This window comes from Vigna radiata, chromosome 6, assembly GCF_000741045.1.
Source record: "Vigna radiata var. radiata cultivar VC1973A chromosome 6, Vradiata_ver6, whole genome shotgun sequence".
In the NCBI taxonomy this organism is placed as follows: Eukaryota; Viridiplantae; Streptophyta; class Magnoliopsida; order Fabales; family Fabaceae; genus Vigna; species Vigna radiata.
The window spans coordinates 29,330,045-29,353,069 of NC_028356.1; the positions used below are offsets into that span (position 1 = coordinate 29,330,045).

At 32.6% G+C, this 23,025-nt stretch overlaps 2 protein-coding genes across 22 annotated transcripts in view; one reads left to right on the plus strand and one right to left on the minus strand.

The window, feature by feature from the left end:
* LOC106764048 (clathrin heavy chain 1-like) overlaps nt 1-4,200 on the minus strand; it is a 5,560-nt gene extending 1,360 nt beyond the window's left edge. For 2 of the 19 annotated variants that reach the window (XM_022782385.1, XM_022782390.1), the window contains exons 1-8: nt 2,787-4,200; nt 2,387-2,538; nt 1,911-2,005; nt 1,706-1,835; nt 1,516-1,620; nt 1,218-1,414; nt 769-977; nt 393-643 (exon numbers count right to left, since the gene is read on the minus strand). In XM_022782385.1, the coding sequence (XP_022638106.1) occupies nt 1,274-1,414; nt 1,516-1,620; nt 1,706-1,835; nt 1,911-2,005; nt 2,387-2,538; nt 2,787-2,793 (630 nt within the window). In that variant the 5' untranslated portion in view covers nt 2,794-4,200 and the 3' untranslated portion in view covers nt 393-643; nt 769-977; nt 1,218-1,273. Of the gene's footprint in view, nt 1-48; nt 124-392; nt 644-768; nt 978-1,217; nt 1,426-1,515; nt 1,621-1,705; nt 1,836-1,910; nt 2,006-2,386; nt 2,539-2,786 lie in introns of those variants that run through there. The other 17 variants (XM_022782400.1, XM_022782402.1, XM_022782397.1 and 14 more) reach the window with 14 other exon arrangements.
* A 5,272-nt stretch (nt 4,201-9,472) lies between these two features.
* On the plus strand, nt 9,473-12,773 carry LOC106765241 (serine/arginine-rich splicing factor RSZ22). Of its 3 annotated transcripts, none has more exons than XM_014649791.2 (6): nt 9,473-9,580; nt 9,853-9,956; nt 10,214-10,302; nt 11,478-11,685; nt 12,031-12,144; nt 12,461-12,773. In XM_014649791.2, the coding sequence occupies exons 2-6, from the start codon at nt 9,868-9,870 to the stop codon at nt 12,495-12,497; spliced, it is 537 nt and encodes a 178-aa protein (XP_014505277.1). In that variant the 5' UTR covers nt 9,473-9,580; nt 9,853-9,867; the 3' UTR covers nt 12,498-12,773. The 3 variants fall into 3 exon arrangements, with proteins under 3 accessions (XP_014505277.1, XP_014505276.1, XP_014505278.1); XM_014649790.2 differs by having other exon boundaries at nt 9,500-9,646; XM_014649792.2 differs by having other exon boundaries at nt 9,500-9,646; nt 12,040-12,144.
* The last annotated feature ends 10,252 nt before the right edge of the window (nt 12,774-23,025 follow it).

Sequence of the window (23,025 nt, forward strand, 5' to 3'; positions counted from 1 at the left end):
ACAAATGCTTATTGAGAAACCCTCATTTGAAAAAATTGAAGTTAGTACATTTACTTGTAGTGTTAGCTCGTTGAGACAACCTCTATTTTGGTAATATTCACTGACCTCTTCCAAGTTATCCACCTACCAAATTCACAATCAAAATTAACTTAATAAGCATCGGAAAGAGTATAAGCTCACAAGCAGCAGACTCAAGTAATGTTCACAGAACCTTCTAATCAACACAAGTTCACAACATATTTATACATTTTAGTATACTATTTCCCCATTACATGTTGAAAGAACGAATTATTCAACCTTTATAAGTTGGAATCAAATGACAGCTAAATAAAAAAAATCCAATTAATTTAAAAATTTACTTAATGAATTGGCAAACAAAAACAACAATTTACCTGAATAATAATGTTAAGCCCTCATATCTCGGCCAAACGAAACTCCTCTGCATCAACACAGGCAAAGCAAACTTCCTTCCATGTTTTTTCACTGTTAGCTTTCCTTGCTGCATCAATTGCACTTTGGAACTGTTTCAACTTCACAAGTGTAACTACTAACTTGGCCCAATTAGATATAAAGGCAAATATGATTTTGGCAGCTTCATATAGTTCTTCATCATACAATCGGTCACCAACATTTAGAAGATTGGCTACATTTGGCATAAGAATGAAATAAGACTAAAGCAGTTAACATCAGTGACGAGAGTTGAAATGAAATAAGGGTGAAGGCTTAAATGACACGGAAGAAACTTTAGCAAAGACTAAAGAGGCTCACCTAATTCAAGATAATACCTTTTTCTATTATTGATGTGGGGAATCCTTTGTGTAAGCTTTGTCTCGTATTAAGTTAATTAGTGGGAAGAAAAATGTGAACTGACATATGATGTAACCCCTACTTCCGGGGACGTTTTTAGTTAGGATTCTCCTCTGTAACATGGTTTTGTTGCCTCCCCTCTTACCTAATCCTGTTTCATTTTTCACCTCCCGTAGAAAGAAACAATGGTGTTAGGGTTAATAATGTTCCTTTACCCCCGCAGTCAAATCAAACCCCATGCTGATTAGAAAGAAACCTTTTTAGCTTTTTTCTTGTACTAAAAAATCTGGATGAATTAATTCAACTAAAATGTTTGATAAAAATGTAATTTTATTTTAAAAAGTGGAAGAATGTTCTAGCGTAGAGTAGTACGTAGTTAGCGATGCATTGGATGGTTGTGTGTTGATTACCTGGAAGATTCTTTGCCGCGTGTCACACTCTTTCACCCATAACCACAACTTCATCATCAAACTATTGCCCCGTACATGTCAATCCACGGATCATGCACCACCACCCTTCTCAAACTTCTAAATCCATCGTCTTCAACTCCCATACACAATTTCTCCAATTCAAAAAATACAACCACCACCCACGTGTCAAATTCCACCTTCAAACAATCTACACATGTATCACCTCCTCGGCTATGCCCGATTACTAAAACAAAACTTACTTTCTTCTTTATAGCATGTAGAATGTATCTTAACTTACCTCATTAGTTAGACACTCAGCAAGCAACTTGAGACGATCACCATAGATATCCAATTCTCCTCGTACATACAATCGTAGAAGCAGACCAGCAGCATTTAAGTAAACCTGAATTGCTAGATATTAGAACTTATGAGAAAAGGAAGAAAGCAAGAAATTACTGGTAAAGACAAAAGCTTATGAAATCACATACCTCTGCCTTCATAGAATCATCTTTGTCTAGCTCCTTCCATATATAATTGTCATATATCTCTAACACTCTTTGTGTAGGAGCATTACCCTCTAAGTAACAAACGACTGCATGCCACCAATTGTGTGTCAACCTGAAAGAACGAAGTTTCTTTAGCTGATTAATAGAAAATTAGACAAAACCATGGTTGAATGAATAAAGTTCTTACATGAAAGATGCAGCAGAACACCAAGATGATGAACATTCTTCCATGAACTTAACAGCTTCTCTAAAACAACACTTGTACTGAAGCACATGGCATAACTGTAGAACAAAATTCAATTATTAAAGTAATACAGGAAAAAAATATAATTTATGGAAATTTCTTGTTACAACTTATTTCTCAATTGACAGTATCATATGTTCATAAATTGTGACTTCATTACACCTAAACTAAAGCTTGAGATAATTCCCTAATTAATGGTTAATTGATAGATTTTTCTCTAAACCTCCACTTTTCTTTTTGCTTACATTATTACATAGCAGAGGAGAAAGCTTAAGCTTGTTTTGTCATGTAAGTAAAGAGAATAAGTTAAGGTTTATTCAAAATCTTTATTGTTAAGTAGAAAACTGGAAAGATAATAATAAGTACATCTACTCAAGATAGAGTGAATATTCCCATATTTAATAATTACATTGACCTACAACATGCTGTGACCAGATGTCTTCCTTATTGATCTCAAATCCCCTACTGGCAGCTTTCTCAGCCTCCTCCATTTGCCCAAGCTCGAGTAATGGGAATGCAAGCATTCCATATATGTAGTTTTGTCCTTCATTTTGAGGTAGAACCTGTAAAACTTTAAAGGAAATGGTATCAATTTTCATTAATAATAATAAAAAAGAAGCAGCAAACTATGTCCTTTAATTAACAAATAATATACAGTTACATCTTGATTGAATGAATGACATCCAATATATACAATCCGCATTCCTATTTTAATTAAAGAAAAAGAAAAAGACCAAATATTTGAACAAAACAAAAGCATGTTCAAGGAGGAATTGAAAAAGCCATGATCAAGAACAACAATTTTCGCATGGCACAAACCTCGCATCCCCGCAATGCTCACATACGAAGTCGGGTTTCAGATTGGGGAAGCTTTCCAGAATGATCTTCTCCAGTTCCCCAGTCTTGAACAAGTGCTTGATCACCTTAGCGCCACCGACGTACTTTCCTTGCACGAAAACCTGAGGCAGCACCACATGGCTCTCGCCTAACGCGCGTTGTAGCTCCTCCCTGTAAGCTAGGTCCATCGACACGTCCCTCTCGTCCACCCAAACCCTAAACCCCTTCAGGATCATGTGCACCGCGTTGCAGTCCTCGAACGTTCACCGAACCCCGTGCAGGCTCGTTAAATACACCACGATTCGCTCCTTTGTCTCGGACAACCGAAACGGCGTTGTCATCGTCGTGCTCGAGTCCCAACGTGCTTTTGATTCCGATTGGGACTCCAATTCTGGAGCCTTCTTCGAGGAGGATTCGAACAAGGTACAGAGCTTCCACACCATTTCCCGCGGATTGAGGTTTTTGCCGACTCGGTGGATCTGTAGAACCGATTCAACGAACCGGACCGGTCCAGACTCTGCTGGCTTTGAGGAAGGTAAGGTTTCTGCGAGTGCTCAGAATGAATCGTGTTCGACCGTTTGAAGAACGGAAACCGCGACATCTTCGACAAATTCAACACTCTCCGAGCTCCTAAGCGCAAAGAATCGAAAGAATTGTTTTCCTAAAAGAAGACATGCACAGTGGAGGAATTGAGAGTTGAATGTGACGGAGGAAAAATGGGTTGCGGTCACTGCTTAAGTTGAATTTCTCTAAAGATTAAGGGGAGGGAATTGATGAAGGTGAGTTTGAATGGGTGGTTTCTGATGAAAACGTGATGGGAGGTGATTCTGTTGGGGTGGTTATGGGTGTGTCTGAGAGAGTAGCGAATGAATGTTAGTTTAGGTCTATCGAAGGAATTGGAAGTTGTATGGTTGTTGAACTAAAGGCCAGTGTATTGGTGAAAAGGAGGCAGGTTTATCATGAAAATTGCATAGGCCGAGAGAAACGAGATGAAGATGGGATACTGGTTGTCGGTGTTGACAGAGAATCATGTGTGTGAATGATGATGGCGTTGGAGGTGTGTGATGTTTGTTCCGGTCTCTTTGGGTCGGAACCTTGAGTGAGTAATGTATAAGGAAGAATTAGGAGTGAAAGGCAAAAATGTGGTTGGGGGTTGTTATGGTTTTTGCAGAGTAGAGTGGTGGTGTGTGTGATTGAAGGAGATGGGAAATGAAGAAGGTGAAGTGTGTGGAGCATATGATTGGCATTCGAGGTATGTGTTATTGGTTGAGGTAATTCTGAATTGTTGATGGTGGATCAATGGGGTTGAAAAGCCGAGGAATCGATTAGGATGAGGTAATGAAGTATTGGTGAGCCCATGGAGATTCTCCTCTCTCGGCGCAGTTTCAAATATTGCTCTCACAGCTCCTTCATTCTTGATGCAGCGAGCCCTGTTTTTCTGCCTCGTATTCTCTTTGTAAAAATGAATGATGAAAATGTAACACTGTCCTCCCTCTTCTCCTACAAATCTCCTTTGCAAATTGCCAATTCCCCCCACCTATGTTGTGCCCCCTACAAAACCAAATCATGTCTGCCCAACATACCTTTGCCAAATTTGCAACGTTTTCTGCCACCATTCCATCTGCGTCGTCCTTTCTCGTCCTTTCTCAGGCCACATTGTCCTTTATTTTTCACAAACGACAAAGCCATTCCCATTTTTTCCTTTTTTTTAATTTCTTTCTCTTTTTTTTCGTTTTCTTTTTTTTCTTTCCTTTTTTTTTTCAATTTTCGTTTTCTCTTTTTTTTGTTTTCTTTTCTTTTTTCCTTTTTTAATTAAATCCAATAATAAAAAAAACTAAATCAAATACTAAATAGTATAACAAAAATTAAACAAAAATAAAATAAAATAAAAATAAAATAAAAATAAGAAAAAAATAAAAATTAGTCCTATTATAGTCATCTGGACGAAATTGAGTGTTGACACCTATGTTTGCGGTTGTAGTTTCCACCTGAGATGATCATTTATTACATGAACAGATGATTGTGTAGATAATTCAGATATGTTATAACACGACGAGCAAATTGAGAGAGAATTGTAAAGGAGAACTAAAACACCATTTTTGTTGTTGTTTTATTCTATAAGTTATTTTGTTTTTTAAAATAGCCCGATATTTGTAAAAATGACTAACCAAATTATGTCTTTGAGTTTGATCGAGGTCATTCCTGAATCAAATTAATATGCAATTATAGTGCATTATATACTAGGGAGTGACACTTAAATTGTCTCTCAAGGACCGATATCCGATTCAGTCATTAAATCAAACACGTAGTGAGGTGGAGATTTTGGATAGTTTGTGCTATTTAAATTAATTGACTCAACACTAATTAAAACACAAATTAAAGACATATTGGCCACTAATTCAATTCCATTTGTCCCAATCCCTCATTAACAACAATTGTTCGTTCCTCTTACCCCTAATCCAACATGTATTAACTAACTAAGCAAAGGTTAATATGGTCTTCAAAAATGTGAATTAAGCAAACACAATGCATATATGCTAATCACTTCTGCACACACAGATTAATTAACTAAGGAAATTAAACCCAAGTGTAAAACACGTTTAACATTATGCAAGGTATGAACAACGAATTACAAAGACAATCCAAAAATCTCAAGGAACCAATGCAAACTCCCTAGTGCCTAACCCAACAAGTTTAAGCTTCCATTAAACTAAATACATAACAAAGTCAAGCATTAACATAACATAAACATAAAAACAAAAATGCAACAGAAACAAAAACAAAATTGCAAAATGGAATTGAAACTAGAACAACAACCTAGAAAACAAAATGCAACCTATAAAACGGAAATGAATGCAGGAATGAAATTGGAATGGTTAACCTAAAACGAAAATGCAATTACAACTAGAACGAAATTAGAAACAACAACCCAGGACACACAAATAGAAATAAAATTGGAAGGGTAAAATGAAACAAGAATAAGAAAACGGAAATTTCATTGAAACTGAAACAGTAAACCAAATTGAATTCAAAATTGGAGATGAAAATAAAAAAAACTAAAATAGAGAGCTCTCTTCTTTGTCCAAGAAGCTACAAAAAACGTAAAATGTGCAAAATGTAATGGAATGAAATAGTCTAACCTCCCTTTTTGGCACTAAACCCTAGGTAATAAGTCAGCCCCCTCAAATGGGCTTCTACAAAATCTACCCAAAAATGGGCCCAAAACCTAAATCTTGTCCAAAAATATAAAAAGGAATTTAAAATCGAAATTACAAACTAAATTAATCTAGAATGCTGATGTGGAAAATAAGAAACGACGTGGCAACCCTCTTGTTGTCCCAAAATATGATTCCAAAAATTTCCCTACAATTAATAGTGGAAATAATTAACCTCAGATAATTCAAATTAATTAAAATAAGAAGTACTGGCCAAATTAAGTCCAAATATCAAAATTGTGGAAATATTGAACATTTAAGCACAATTTCCTAATTAAATCTAGTAAAAGAAGCTACGTAAATAGGAGAAAATATTGTTTCATTATAATAGACCACACTTAGTCTTTTGCACTCATGGGCAAAACCAAGACGTAAATCAATGAACAAATCAAAGAACATCAAGAGAGTGACACAACCTCAAGACACAGAATTAAGAAGACACACAAGTAACAAGCAAATCTACACAATCCTCAATGAATCTGAAAAAAGAAAAGTAGTAGACAACATTCAACACACAAAGAATCAGAGAAACCAGATACTCATGGAAATCATCCAAGCAATTCAAGACATGGCAAAATAATCAATCGACTCAAGAGGTGAATCAAAAGTAACATAACCGTACAAGATGCACTGTCATTGTATTTCTCAAGTGTACAGAGTAAACAATGTCAATTCAATGCACTCAAGAAAGCAAGCAACAAATAATGGAACCCTCTGTGGAGGAGAATAATGGTGAGAATAATCAATTGTAATCTTATGAAGATTATAGTGGAACCCTATATGGAGGAGACTGAACCTAGCTCAGTTGGAGTGAATCAATATTAAAATACTTGTGCAATTATCTCTTCTCTTACAAAAACCTGCAGTTGCGTTTTATTTACAAATACAAGAATCTTCCAACCCAAACAATTATCTTTCATAAAGGAAGTTCTTACAAAACACTATAGTATACATTATGAATAGCACGATAAATACAACTCTCATTTTCCAATATTTATCGAGTCGAGCATCTAAGCATTTAAAAGAAAATTCTCAAGCTCAATAACATGCTATATTAGAAGTGTCGCGAAAAGTTTTCGTTAACACTATTCAACCACCCTTTTAGTGTTTTTCAGGCATTTCATTTTTATTAGAGCCTTTTTTGTCATATCTTTCTTTCATCCTGACTTGCTTTCTAAAATCTCATATCTCCTCAACTAGCATGAACTTTGTCGCTCTTTCCCTCACTTCATCCATATCTACAATCAGTTGCATGCATAGGTTATCAATAAACGATCCAAGTCTTAGGGAGTTGACCATGTGGTGCATGGCCACTTCAAGACTCAAATTTCTAATTTAAAGGACCACTTTGCCAAATCGGTCATAAAGGTCCAAAGAAATTCCCTCTTTTCCTGCTTGATGTTGATTAATGCACAAAAAGGTGAACCATGCTAGCATTGCTCCCTTCAATGACATGGGGAACACCTTCCACCAAATGGCATCATTGGTCATATGAAACGCCATATGCGTTACAAACATACTAATGTGTTCATCTGGATTTGTTGTCCTATCATACTTATTAAAAGTCCACATCTTCCAATGATTTGGTAGCGAGGCCTTTATGATAGCCAGGGTGAAAGGGTACGTTTTAGTGGTATCGACGATTGTTGGGTTATAGTTCTTAATGCCTTCATCATTTTGTCCTTGGACCGTCTATTCATGTTATGTACGAGTTTGCTTAGCCGACCCTACTTGGGTCGGGGTTGATTGAATGCGACCTTTATTATGCATATGTTGTTTTATTAAGGTGTTTTCCTCGCACAAAACTTGCAACTCTTTGCATTCTTCTTCATGTTTTTTCTTAATCTTTTTCATTTCTCGACTCATTTTCTTGATCATCTCCATAAGGTGTAAATGTTATTCTTTAGATGCTTCCTTCAAAACTATATTGCTCATCATGTTCATCATGGTCACCATACAGGCTTTGCTTGTGCTTCCTCGTCTCCATGGTGGGTTCTTGCATGTCGGGCTAAAGGTACACAAAATATACTCTCCATGTTCAACAGGTCATATCTTTCCTTTGCTCAGGCATATCTCTCTTCTCCTTTGTCATTCTGGTCACCTTTTCAGTCGCTTACGTGTTAAAGACACTCCGATAATCATGTGAATGTTTAGTTAAGACAAAATTCAATAAATACACTAGATGCAAAAGTAATAAATGACTTATTTACACATCATATTTATAGGCCTCTAAGTGAGTTTTTTATCATTACTACCTAATACCTTTTAATCTTGTTTATTACAATAATCCTATAACTAATTACCATATTTGTCTTTCTTAAGCACTAATCGACCATATAATTTAATACCGGACTAGGGATGACAACGGGTCGGGTCAGGCACGGATAATGCCTACCCGCAACCCGACCCGCCGGATAAAAATGTACCTGCCACCCGACCCGCTACCCGCTTAAAAAATACCCGTGGGTATTTTAAAATTCTGCGGGTACCCGCGGATATCCGCAAAAAATAAATGTTTTATATTTATTAAAATAAATTTTATTTAAAATAACAAAAATATATATATATATATATAATATAATATAAATTAAATTAAATATAAATTAAAATTTAATTTTAATTAATTTTAATCTACTAAAATATAATTTTATTTTATTTTTAATTAAATTTAATTAAAAAAATATAAATTAATTTTTTTATTTATTTTTTGCGAGTAACGAATACCCGTAGGTCGGATAGTATACTACCCGTATCCTACCCATTTAGAAACGGATATTAAAATACCCGCTACCCATTACCCACGGATAGTAAATATCCGTGGGTAGTAACTACCTGCCGCGGGTTTTATTCGCGGATACCTGTGCCTGCGGATTTTTTTGCCATCCCTCATTTTCACATAATATATACAGGAATTATTTAACTATTGTATTTAAAGGTATTTTTTGAACTAGTTTTAACTTTTCAAAATATAAATTTTATAATTTATTGAACGAATTTTATCTAGTTTCCTTTCTTTGTTTATATATATATATATATATATATATTAAATCTGTTAAAAGGAATTTTAATAAAACAATAAACTTTTTAAGTTTTCTTAAAATAAAAGAAATGAATAATTATAAAATAGAGTTGTTAGAATTAATATTGTTCAAGATATATTTAAATTTTATCTTATATACGATTAACACATTTAATAAAAATGATTTATAAAATCAATATCTAAATTACGTAATAATTTTAGTAATATATATTCACACATGATTCAATCGAAATTAACTTATCAAATATTATATAAGGACCAAATTTACATATATTTATTGGAATGAAAATGAAAAAAATTTGAAGGTAGAAATTTGATTATTAACTAATTTTAATGATAATAAAAACTTATTTGATTACTTTTTAAATAAATTGCCCTGTATTGCAAAAATATGGTTAAAAATAAGAGTTGGTGTTGAGAAAGGCTGTAAAGAGAAGCGTTGTTTATAAGAGCATTAAATTCGAGAGTGAAAGCTATCGGTTTCCCACATTTGCAAATAAAAGAAAAAGGGGTTATAAAAGGTAAACGCTCTCCTTCGTAACGAGGCCGCTAGGGTTTTCGTTTTCTTCTTTTCTGCATCGCTTCAGGTTCAGATCTCTCTTCCAATTTCCCATTTTTCTGTTCAATTTTAATCCTTTCTTTCTCTTCTCCAAACCCTGGAGCCTCCTTACTTTAAATTTCCTTTAGCTTTTCAAAAATTTCTTCCAACCCTAAACAAATATCGCGATTTTCGCTCTTTCACGGCGAGTTCGCCTTTTATATATTCTTTGGTTTCATTTGCGTGTGTTTTCAGGTTCTTTCTGTAAAGATGTCTCGCGTGTATGTTGGTAACTTGGATTCACGAGTGACAGAGAGGGATCTTGAAGACGAATTCCGTGTTTTCGGAGTTATTCGGAGGTAACCCAAGGCGTTCTAATTCGTTTCTCGTTTTTTTTTTTGTGGATGCTTCGATATCTCAGTTTTCGTTACGCTTTCATATTTATTTGGTCCCTTTACTTTAATTTCTACGAGTTTAAACGTTTTAGGACTATTTTTATGGATATGAAAATACAGGGGCGAAAATTTCAAGATAAAATTTTGCATTTTATTTAAGGTTTATTTAAAAATATTTTTTTTTTTGTGTCTAATCAAAATCATGTTCTGTTTGTGTGCAGTGTTTGGGTTGCAAGAAGGCCACCTGGTTATGCTTTTATTGACTTTGATGATAGGAGAGATGCTCAGGATGCTATTCGTGAATTAGATGGTATGTAGGGTTATGATTGTCTGATGTAAGAGAATTAAAATTGAAATGTGGAATATACGTTTATTTACCACACATTTCTTATCTGCTAATGTGTTATTGTTTTTCCCCCGTTTTTTTCCGGTCGATATGTTGAAGGGTTTTCCTCAACTAGCTAGTTAACTCTTCTTTTTGGCCTATGGGGCAAGCAGATGCTGCTCTCTCTTTCTTCTACTTCTGCCTTGGCCTGCAGTAATGGTTTTTTCTTCGTTGTTTCTTCGTCAAAGTCTGCTGATTTGTACAGTTTGACTACTTCTACTACTGCATGTAAAGAGAATTAAGAATGTGAACACGGGGGATATGCACTGCTATCGCGAGCTACACTTCTGTTGCATAATGGGTTTGTTTTATGAGATGTGTTCTTCTACACTTAACCTATGGGGACCATGTGCGTGCTGCCTCTGTGCTGTATATGTTCCCTGTGGGCAATTTGTGTGCTTCAATAAGTTGTTATCGACCAATGAACTTCTGAAAATATTATGGTAACACAATCATTGTCTTTACTGAATGAGCAAATATTCCCTCGTTCTGCCTTTATGATAATCCTGTATTCCCATGGATAATACCATGTTTTAATGTTCATGCATTAATTTTTTTCCTTGCACTTGATATTGAAATCATCAAGTAGCTGTTTACTACTTGGATTTGTTGAAAATTTGAATAGTGGTGGATTTTGATATTGTTAACAAACCACTCCTAGTGTAATAAATGTTTGGTTATTGTTATTGTTATTGTTGCAGTTCATTTAAAGTGCATATCATCTTATTTTTGTGCCACAAGTGATATTCATATCAAATTGTAAATTTTATTATTTAAAGCTAATCTAGGCTTCTGTTTGCATGTTACTGCTCTGTCTTTTAATCATTACTATGGTCAGCGAAAGGGTTAATTTGCTTGTAGGGCTTTGGTGGCAAAGATGCCTATTATATATATATATTCTTGTTTAATACCTATCATTGTTTAAGCTATTGACAATGTGATCTAGTTTTTGGTGAAGCTGATTCTCCCCAAAGGGTTTAAACATTAGAGTATCAAATACGGATGCTATTTCCATTCTATCTACTAGATTTAGCTACTTGGATTGCAATAATTTTTATCACTTTTATTTATTGGGCCTCCGTTTCTATTCAATGGATCAGGCAAGAATGGTTGGAGGGTTGAGCTTTCTCACAATTCTAGGGGTGGAGGTGGTGGCCGTGGTGGCCGTTCTGGTGGTTCTGATTTGAAATGTTATGAGTGTGGTGAACCTGGTCATTTTGCCCGGGAATGTCGCTTACGTGGTGGATCAGGAAGACGCCGAAGCCGCAGCCCACCCCGATTTCGTAGGAGCCCTAGCTATGGACGAAGGTTAGATTTCATTCCTATGTCTTCTTTGAATCCTGCTTGCAGTTGTATCGGCACTTGTATTTTCATGTAGTCTATTTTGTGTTTTATTTGTTCCTGAAAGTTGTTTGGTTGATCCATCTACTTTCATTTCAGTGATATTCTATGATTGTGGTTTGAAAATTAACTTTCCTTTATTTGAAATTATATGTACTTTAACATTTTGAGATGATATTTGGACCAAATTTTTCTTAAGATTTACATGTATCATTCCTCTTACAGTTAAAGGGCTGGATATGTTTGTATGTTGTGTTAATAGTTTCCTTTATTTATCTTTTTGTTTTTCCTCACCATTCTTTTGTTGGCTAGGAGTTACAGTCCTCGTGGGCGATCTCCTAGACGCCGCAGCTTATCACCTCGTGGACGAAGCTACAGCAGGTCACCTCCCTATCGTGGACGGGAGGAAGTTCCATATGCTAATGGGTAGGCTTCTTCTGTCTGGAATTTAGTTTATTTAGTCTTTGGTCAAATGTGTTTTTCTATCAAAGTTATTTTGTCAAACTGGGGTAGACCTAAATTTTTAATACGCACATTTTCTATATTGAGATGTAAAATGCTTTGGTTGGTTAGTTTGTTTTTTGAAACGAGTGTTTTTCTCAAGTTTGGTTAGTTTGGATTTAATGCCCACCTTGCCATTTTTCTGATTAACAAATTCTCCTCTTCATGGAATATACTTGTATATTTAAATTTCTCCCCAATCTATGTCGTGTTTTTACTGACATATGATGCATCAATGCAGAAATGGCCTTAGGGAACGTCGCAGAAGCAGAAGTTGATTTTGAAAGTTGGTGTCTGTGATTGTCAAGAGAATAGTGAGATTTTGTTAAGCTAGTGTTTGTTTAGACTTAAGTACGAGTCTATTTTGTTGGGCAAGCCCGAGATTCTACTCTTGGATTGGATTAGTTACTTTGTGTCTCAGTTTGTGTTGAATTTGTATTTGCAGAATATTTGTAGTGGTATTGCAGGTAATGATCTTTTTAAAGTTGTTCCTAGTAGTTGAGGAGAGTTCCAGATCTTTCTACACCACAGTATATGTTTTTATTCTCTGATAATATTCTTCTGGTACTGCTTCGTTTTTCATGCTTCTCGTCATTTGCGCTGAGTGGTAATCCCTAGCAGCCCTTCTCTGTGATCTTCGATATGCTGAGGACTGGAGATGGCTACACGCTCTTCACTTTCATGTTTTCTCTGTGATGTGCTTGCCTCAAATTTATCGACGTTATGTTCTCTATTAACTTGTAAGGGGATGGATGGCCTGCATCTAATTCTTCTTGCATATACTTTTATCTGTCAAGGCTAAGGTCGTAATGAAATACTCTAATTTTCAAAATAAACAAGTGAAAGTTGATCTTGCATTGGACATTCTTGTCTCCACATGCTGTCAATTTTAATAATATACTACATGAAAATAAAAGAAATTCTAGTCCCTTTACTTCTGTGTACCCTTTGCGGTACTTGAAAGTTGTCTCATGGGTAATGTGATGAGAATTAAGCTTTTTCTCGTCATTACACGTTTGACAATGGCATATATGCTGGAATGGAGGAAATAGATGTTTTATAAAAAAGTTCGTGACGAAGAAAATAAAAGGAACATAAGAAAGCATGAGATGGCAAAAGAAAGGAAAAGGTTTCTTTCGGTAGAATTTGCCATCCATATAAATATTAAGCACATTTAATGGATATTTTCAGGTAATGATTTAATTACTTGTCAGTTAATGGAATTGTATAAATATTCTTTATGTCAGAGCTGATTAAGAGAAATATCAGCAATAAAACAATTGTTTAAAATTAGCTTTTATTGATTATTTTTTTATTTACATCAATGAAATTAAGGTTTTGAAAAGCATTTTTAAGTGTCCTCGGTGTAATTTATTTATTTTTTCTTTTTAGAAAAGATTAATCTTTTTACTAATATTTTGTTATGTAATACATCATCTTTTTTCCTTGAATATCAATTATCAATTACTAATGTAGGAAGGTTGTATCATCTAAGATTAATCTTTTAATTTTAGTTATTTATTATTTTGTTTTATTTTGAGTTAAAAGTTTTATTGTTTTTATTTATCTTATTGTTGCAATAAAATAGTGTGGATATTATTATGGAAAGTGAGTCTTCTTTTTAAACAAAGGAACGGATATATAATAATTGTGAGAATTTACATGTATATTTTCCTGTAGTTTTCTAATGGAGACAATTTCTGTTAGATAATTGTGACTGTTATTTTAGTCTTTTATTCTTTTATAATGGGTCATTTTAAAAAATAATAAAATAATTATCAATTGCAATATAAAAACTTTATCAATTGCAATATAAAAATTTTCATTCAATGTATTTGTTCTTTGTTCTAGTTCAATAAACAATTTGAGTTACTTTCTTTTATTTTTTTAGGAATTAGAGTTAGTTATCATATTTTCTTTAAACAATCATGATAATTCTTAGAATTCCTATTTTTCTAATGAAAATTAATATTTAATACTATAAAGAAAGATTTTTATGTCTATTAAAAAAGATGTTCTTTTCATATTAGTTTTAGAACTGGTATAAATATAACTTGTATAGAAAGTTTTTAATCTTTATGTCGATTCTAGAATTGATATAGAAAGTCACACTTTTTAATGAGTGATATTCATAACTAGTAAAGAAAATGAGTTTTATTATTAACTTTCTATTCTTCAAGTGAATTTTTTATGTCAATTATAGCAATGACTGATATAAAAAAATGATTTTCATATAAATTATTATTTTTTATGTCGATTATGACAATAATTGACATAAAAAAAAACTTTGTTTTTTGTTTTAATTAGTTCTTAACTAATTATATTCCAAATCTCCATATCCAATTTTACTAGTCTAGATTAGAATGTTACACATAAATTCAAAATTAATCCTTGTTGGATAAAAGCTGACACAATCAGGAACAAAATCTTCTAAGGCGTGTAGTTTTACTGTCCTTAAAGACTTATACGTGGTGTATTGCGCAAGTCCCCCATGATACAACAGGAACTTCTCACAATATCTATGAGGATCTTAGAACTAGCAAGGATCTCTAAAAAGAGTATAAAATAACCCAAAATATTTTTAGAAGAGGAAAAGAAGAAAGAAGAATGAGGGATGTCTGCTTTTTGGTGTGTTTTGGAATGGAGGAAGAAATCTCTATTTATAGAGTTAAGGGAGAATAAAATCAAAAAAAAGAAAATTAAAACCATTAAATATTTTACTATTGGAGCACTTAAGAAAATGAATTTGAACGTTGTTAGAAATTAAAATTTTGAACGTTGCAATCCAATGTTTTCTTTTGCAATAATCTAACATTTTTACAACAATCCCCCACTTATTGCAAAAGAAAGTTGAAATAAAACGTCTTCAACCCAAATAGTTCAAATGCCAAAAGAAAGATAAGAATCTTTTATTCTGGGTCTCTCAGACATAGTGCATTAGAGCTAGTATAACAAAATATATGAACTAGTCTTAGATTTAAAAACTTAACACACAATGTAGTTGGTATAGCAAGCTATATGAACCAAAGACACTTGACGTATGTTAGAGGTTTATCAATCACAATACACCCCTACAATCCTTGCTGTTATCGTTGTGTTGCGCTTACTAGGCCATGCACCTGCCCGGTATTCATGAGTGCTCTAGAGGTCATACCAAGATCTCATGCAAGCGGTCTGACTCGACACTCATATAGGTGATTTCATCAAGTGTATGCTGCAAATCGTACACCACCCATAAGGGATATGAAAATCATTAAAAACTTTGTTTAATTACAAAGTTTAACCTCTCAATAATGTAGTCTATAGCACTTTCACACACACACACACACACACACACCATAAGAATGGACATAATTGATTAAAATTATTTAGTGCTATCAGAACTAACAAGTGACTTGTTTTTACTCATATGAACCTTATTCATGGGATCTCCAATCACAAAGGTTGGGTTACCATCACTTGTTTGTTAAAGTGTGGCTTAAGTCTCATTCCCCTCTATGTTTCTAATATCATTTGTCTTCCCAGGGGTTTTGTCAGAGGATTTGCTAGATTCTGTTTTGACTTTACATAATCAATGGAAATAGTTCCACCCTTTAGCAGTTGCTTCACCAAATTGTGTTTCAATTGTATATGTCTATTCTTTCCATTGTAATTCTTGTTTTTAGCTATTGCCGATTGACAATCACAGTGTATTGACATCAATGGGGTTGGTTTCTTTCCTAGTGGAATGTTCACTAAGAAGTTTTTCAACCACTTAGCCTCATTACCAGCCATCTCAAGAGCAAAAAACTCAGATTCCATTGTTGATCTTGCAATAATTGTTTACCTGGTTGGTCTCCATGTAATTGCACCACCCTCAAGTGTGAATGCATAACCACCAGTGAATTTTGTCTCATTTGAATAAGAGATTCAATTAGCATCGCTATACCCTTCAAGTACAGCGGGAAATCCACTGTATTCAATGACATAATCCATTGAACCTCTTAAGTATCTCATAAGCCTAGCAAGTGCATCTCACTGTTCTTAATTTGGACATTGAGTGTACCTACTCAGTCTACCTACTGCATAAACAATACCAGTTCTAGAAAAGCTCATCAAGTGTAGTAAGCTCCCAATTATCTGGGCATATTGAGGCTGAGATAATGGTTCTCCTCTATTTTCCATTAATTTAGAATTAGCATCATAAGGGTTACTTACTGGTTTAAAGTCATAAAACCCAAACTTCTTAAGAAGTTTCTCAATGTATTGTTCTTGAGATAATAATATACTATCCCCCTTCCTTATGATTCTAATACCTAAAATCACATTTGCTTCACTCATGTCTTTCATTTCAAATTTTGATCCTAGAAACAGTTTAGTTCTAGCGACAATCTCATTGTATGTACCAAAAATTAACATGTTATTCACATACAAACATATAATGACATATTCTCTACTTTCAACACACTGTGTATTTAACACCACCAAACATCCAAACCATAATTCTATAAAATATCAAAGTTTACGAAAGCTATATTAATTATGCTATAAATAAAAGAATCATCATACTAAAGTGCACGAAAACTTTACTGTTTACAATAAATATATATATATATATATATATATATATATATATATATATATATATATATATATATATATATATATCATTATACCAAAAGTTTTGTTTGCTTCCACATTGTGAAAATTAAACATATAACCCACCTAAAAGTTAATTGTTGCCATTTCAATATCAAATCAATCATCCACTGACAAAAATGAAACTCCTCCATGTAAGAAAATAGTTTTCTAGCAAAAGAATATTAACTATGAGACCAATCACAATTAATACCCTGGGTTGCTATTTACGAAATAAATAAAAAAAACCTTAACATGTATAATATAAAAACCAACTTAGTAAAGATATATTTCCAGACGCCATTTTAATTCTAAAGAAAAATTAGATTTAGGGTTTATGAAAAAAAAAATCTCGTGTTAATCCAAATTTCTTTTTCAGCACTCGACCACTCTCAAACATAATTTTATGGGCTTAACATTACCTAAAAGCGCCGCATGTCTCCATGATGGCAATGCAACAGTTAAAATTAATTTACCCATAAAACATTTTCATAACATGCATTGTCTTGATAGTATTGTCGCTTAACTACTTAGATTGTATCTCTATAAAAACATACAACAATTCATGTATGAAAATCTCAATTATATAATTAAATTATTATAATCCAATTCCATATGAATTAACTTCAAGGGAAAGAATTGTCACCGCACCTTCAGGTTCGCATAACTTTCTAATACCGTATTCTTCATACAATTTATTCTTCTAAAACAACTCTTTTCCAAAACAATTAATAAATAATAAAAAAAATGCCAATTCACTTCTCTTAAAACACGAAAAAACTTACCTTTTTAATTTTGGACAGTAACTAATGTATAAGTCCTTAAGATTATTGGATAAAAGTTGACAAAATCACGAACAAAATTTTCTATGACGTGTAGTTTCACTATCCTTAAAGACTTATCCACGGTGTATTGCGCAAGTCCCCCATGATACAAAGGATCTCAGAACTAGCAAGGATGTCTAAAAAGAGTATAAAATAACCCATAATATTTTTAGAAAAGGAAAAAAAGAAAGGAAAATGAGGGATGTCTGCTTTTTGGTGAGTTTTGGAAGGGAGAAAGAGCTTTCTATTTATAGAGCTAAGGGAAAATAAAATCAATAAAAGAAAATAAAAACCATTAAATATTTTACCGTTGGAGCACTTAAGAAAATTAATTTGAACACTGTTGGCAATTAAGGTTTTGAATGTTGCAATCCAATGTTTTCTTTTGCAATAATCTAACATTATTACAACAATCCTTATAGTGTAAGAGGATAATGTCTTACAATACTAACCTAATTAACATATATCAATGATATAAGACTATACATTGTAATATTTGCACATAAACTCTGTAAACATATAAAAACTACTTTGTTTCTATGGATACTAAAATGAAAGGATGCTTGCTCACAAACTTCCTTTAAGACTACTTTTTCTAAGAGAGACTCATTGAAGGTCTACATAATCAATGATGTTTTAGTCAACAATTTGAGTGAACAACATTTAATATTTGACTTAATTGTATATATTACCAGATTCCATGAGTCAACAATGTTTGTCGATATGATTTTATGCAAGTGCCTCATCATATAATATCACTACAAGTTAAATGATAAAGAGTATCATATATTTGATATTATTACTTAATAGTGGTAAGATTAACTACTTAGCGCAATGTACTACATCTTTTTGACAAGATTTAGATGTTCGCACAATCACAAATGAGCTTCAACCGCTGTGTAATGGGGTTAATGTACATTCAAATTGTATCAAGTATGAAACTTAGTAAAATTAAATTACATAACACAACAAATGATCTAGTAAAATACTTACACGTCTAATGTATGTTCAATTGTCAAACTGTTAGTTTTTTTGTATAATGAACATAAGAGAACCATAAGAGATTGTTATAGTATAATTTTTATCAACTACCAATGACCCTAAATTTTAAAATAATGTTAAATGCAATTAATTTTTAGATAAATATGCATTAATTTATAAAAATGTATACTTAGTGTTGCAAGTAATATGTTAAGTACACTTCTTTAAGTCTGTTTTCAAATGTCTGTAATAAATATTTTTGTACCTCACTAGCTTGATTTCAAACACTTTGAATGATAATAGGGTTAGTAAAACCATATTTTTCAACATTCTTCTTCTCAACACATACATGATGTAAATACCTTAAACATTGAAAATAAATAATGATATAATAACATATTGAATATATTCAAACTTGATAAAAGTAATAAAAGTAATAAAAGTAATAAAATTTTTCTTACATCAACTAAAGTTGTATTACTAATACATATAACATATTAGTGCTAGAGAGAACTTCAAAAACATCCCTATGAATTATAGAAAAAAGAGATGCTTGTGGTTTTGCTTGTGACTTTGAGAGGCATATCCAACTGTATAGGTTGTGATGCGATAGTCACTGTCATTGCACCAAGTTGTTCAAGAATGCTCAACTGTAGGGGCGATTCGTTCACAACATCCTTTTTGCATAGTCCAACCTGCTATACTTATTTAAAAAATTAAATAACATTTGTATACACCAATTTAATTACTTATATCATATAAAAAAGTGCAATTAAAATAAGCAATGGTAATTACCTTCTTTACAATTTATTTTTCTAATCTAATTGGCCAAAGAATAAAATTTCTAAGGTTTGTCCCACTGTTTGAATCTCCCAAGTGGACATAGGGACTTAAGTAGTTGCATCTCGAACATCTATAACAACCACCCTCATCTTATAATTTGTAATTGTTTCATCATGTATGATTGACCCTAACATATACATTTAACCTAAGGCAACCCAATAATATATGTAAAATAAATGAAACAATATAATTAGGTTATTTGTCAACCTTTCTTTATACTTAACATTATGTGTGCATGAAGACTGACGAGAGGAGTCTCCAAAACATTGATGAACGTTGGCTTCTAATCTAGTAGTACACACAGGTCTAGAGTGCTCAAACCATCCAATTGTAGTCACAAGAATGTCACGACAACCTTCTAGAGTGAAAGTACCTTAAGAACTTTGCTCAACCAAGAAGTCATGCAACATAACAAAAGAAATTTAGCATGTAATTTGTATAAAATCATATTATTATTTAAAGAAAAGTTATATCTTACAATTTTTTTCAAAGATTTGTCATGCGGTGTCAAAAGTGTAAGAGCCCGATAATTGTACACAGGCTAATTTCCACTTGTTATTTATGATAAGATGGTGGTGAAGGAGGTTGTAGATAATCACCCTTGAAAGGTGGGGGCCTAGCTTTTGACTTTACCTTCATTATCTTCTCTTCAAGTTTTTCATACACACCACAAGACAATAAGTGTGAGTTTTTGTTTTAAACACTTATCCCTTGGGCTTTTATCCTATTTTCCAATAACATAAAAATCCATTTTATGATTTACTTCAACATGTACACAATTATCAATGGGAAAATGAACGATTTCAAGTAAACTAATCTTCCATCCCTTTGATGAACGAATCTCAACAAATTGACGCCAAGTCTCTTCATCATTTTCCTTGTATATGACACATGAATGTTCATTCTTTTTAGCTCCAAAGATATATATATATATATATATATATATATATATATATATATATATATATATATGAGTTTTGTCTTAAAACCAAAAAATTTCTCGACAATCGAAGATATACATTTATTTTTAAGTATTGCCACATTTAAAATATCGAATGTTACATGCAATAAGAAAATGCACATCAATAGTATTTAGGAAATTACCAATGGATTTACAAGATTAATGGTTTTACTATAAATTAAAGAGAAAAATGAATACAAACGAGTTATAGTGTGTTAAAAATAGTATGGCTTAGTTTCTCACACCAAGAGGGGAGTGAATTGGTGAAACACAAAATCAAAATCTTTTTAAAATCTTTTTCGCAAAGTTGATGCCTTTGAAAACTTTCTTGAAACGCAAGGAAATTTTTTTTAAGTGCAGCAGAATAAAGTTGACTAAGTACAAAATAAAGTCGACTTGAATGTAAAAGTGTAAGGATCAGAGAAATCAAACACTGATTTTTATACTGGTTCGGCCAACCTGCCTACATCCAGTGTCCTTCCAATCGCAGGAAGCAAATGCACTATAATGATCAAGGTTTTTACAGCAAGGCTTTCATAGCGACAACACGTCAAAACTATAAAACACCTCTCTAACCTTCTAATCAAAATATAGTCATATAACAAAAAAAGACCAACAACAAAAATCCACTCTCCTGCTGTCTTCAACTCTTTGAGCAACCCCTCAAAGTCAAGAACGCAACACATCATTCTTCCTGTAATCACAACAGGTTAACACACCAATCTTCAAAAGATTGAAATCTTGATCACGAAGCAAACACCTCAAAGTGAAAATTGATCAGACTATCAAAGTACACAATTCTTGCTCTTCAAGAAACCACAAAAGATGAACACCACAGTCTTCTTTTTGATTCTTGGAGTTTTTCCCACGTTTTGTAATAGAACACTAATTTAAAAGAAATCGCACAAATCGTTAGAATCACAAAACTTCTTACAAAATTCAAATTCGCGTCTATTTATAGTTTTTCAAAATTCTGACACTCTCAAATCGACTTAGCTACTAATGCAGTCGAATATATCATGACAATTATATCAGTCAGTAGCAATCAAAGCAAATAATTGATTACACAATTAATGCAATTGATTCTCATTTAATGCTTGGTCAACCAAATTTAAAATATGACCGTTAGACATGTCATACATTAACAAAATTTCAAAACATAACAAACTTAGTCGAATGGCTTGCCACATTATCGACTTTGTAACAGTGTAATATAAAGTTTTGAAAAACTTTCTCTTCAAAAAATCTCATAACCACTTTGAAAAAGTTTGTGTAAAGACACGAGTTTTAATCGACTTACTTCATAATGAAGTCGACTTAAAACTATTGTTTTGTCACACAATTAAAGTTCAACAAAAGTGCATGTGGTTTTTCTTTTCCAAATTATTTGTCATGCATTCCCAGATGAAATCTCATATATAACATAGTGAATTGCAATGATCATCACAGAAACAACACAAACATATTCTCATATAATCATAATCATGAAAGCAATGAACATGTAACACAATAAACACATGTGTTATTAATTATGTGTTGTCATTATAAAAAATAAAAAACTTTGAGATTGTAGGTACAACTAAACCAATGTTCCCCTATTAATAATCTCAACATAGTGAAAGTAAGCAACAACTGCTGCAGATCCTGGAACGAAATGATAAGTTGCATCCCTTCAATATGATGAGAAGATGGGCTGTCTATTTGTAAGAAACACATCAGTAATGGTTCCATGTTTGTGCGATGCTATGGAGGGTCGCACTCTAGAATCCGCTTTGATTCTTGCAGTCCTTGAACCCTTCTCTAGTTCCAATTAAAGATACCTAACTGAACACTGTCTATATCTCAATTTAAAACCTTCTTTTAACATACAGGATATAATGAAACTGCCTCTCCCTTGAAAGGAAAGGCAGGTTGGAAATAATGGTTTCTTATAATGTCTTTTATCCTGTTACTTGTCCATTTATCTAGAATGGAAGAACTGATTAGAGGTATGGCAGAAGAAGGACTATTATGACCAAATTGATGCTCCTGAGCTCTATCATTCTCTATTATATTGATTGAAAAATGAAGATGTATCGTAAAGTTTTAACCTTTTTTTGAAGTATTGTTTGAACCCTTCATAAATGTTATTTATAAACACAACCAATAACATAAAAGAACAACTTTAGGAAAAATATATTTCAAAGAACAGAAATGTTTTCTTTTGTAAATAATTGATTAAGCAGTTATATAATCAATTAAAATATTCATGATAGGTTTAAAACAAAATAATCAATTATCTAATTTTATAATCAATTAAACTAGAGAACGTTTTTTTAAGTGTTTCTAGAGTTCTCATTATTATATAAACATTGTTAGATTTATATTGAAATAATTTGAATTCTTTTGAATGTTTATAATCTTAAAAATAATATTTTATTAGTTGAAATTAATTTTACATTTTCAAAATTTGAAAAAGAAACTTATATATATTCATTACGTCAAATGAAAGGAAAGTAATAAAATATGTAAATAATATAGTAAAATAAAAATTTTGAAATATTAAAATATATACAATTTAACTCTTATTTTTTTAAAATT

Coding starts and splice junctions, on each gene's coding strand:
- LOC106765241 (XM_014649791.2), top strand. CDS start 9,868: ATGTCTCGCGTGTATGTTGGTAACTTGGATTCACGAGTGACAGAGAGG. Junction 9,957..10,213: donor GTTTTCGGAGTTATTCGGAG/GTAACCCAAGGC, acceptor GTTTGTGTGCAG/TGTTTGGGTTGCAAGAAGGC. Junction 12,145..12,460: donor GAAGTTCCATATGCTAATGG/GTAGGCTTCTTC, acceptor GCATCAATGCAG/AAATGGCCTTAGGGAACGTC.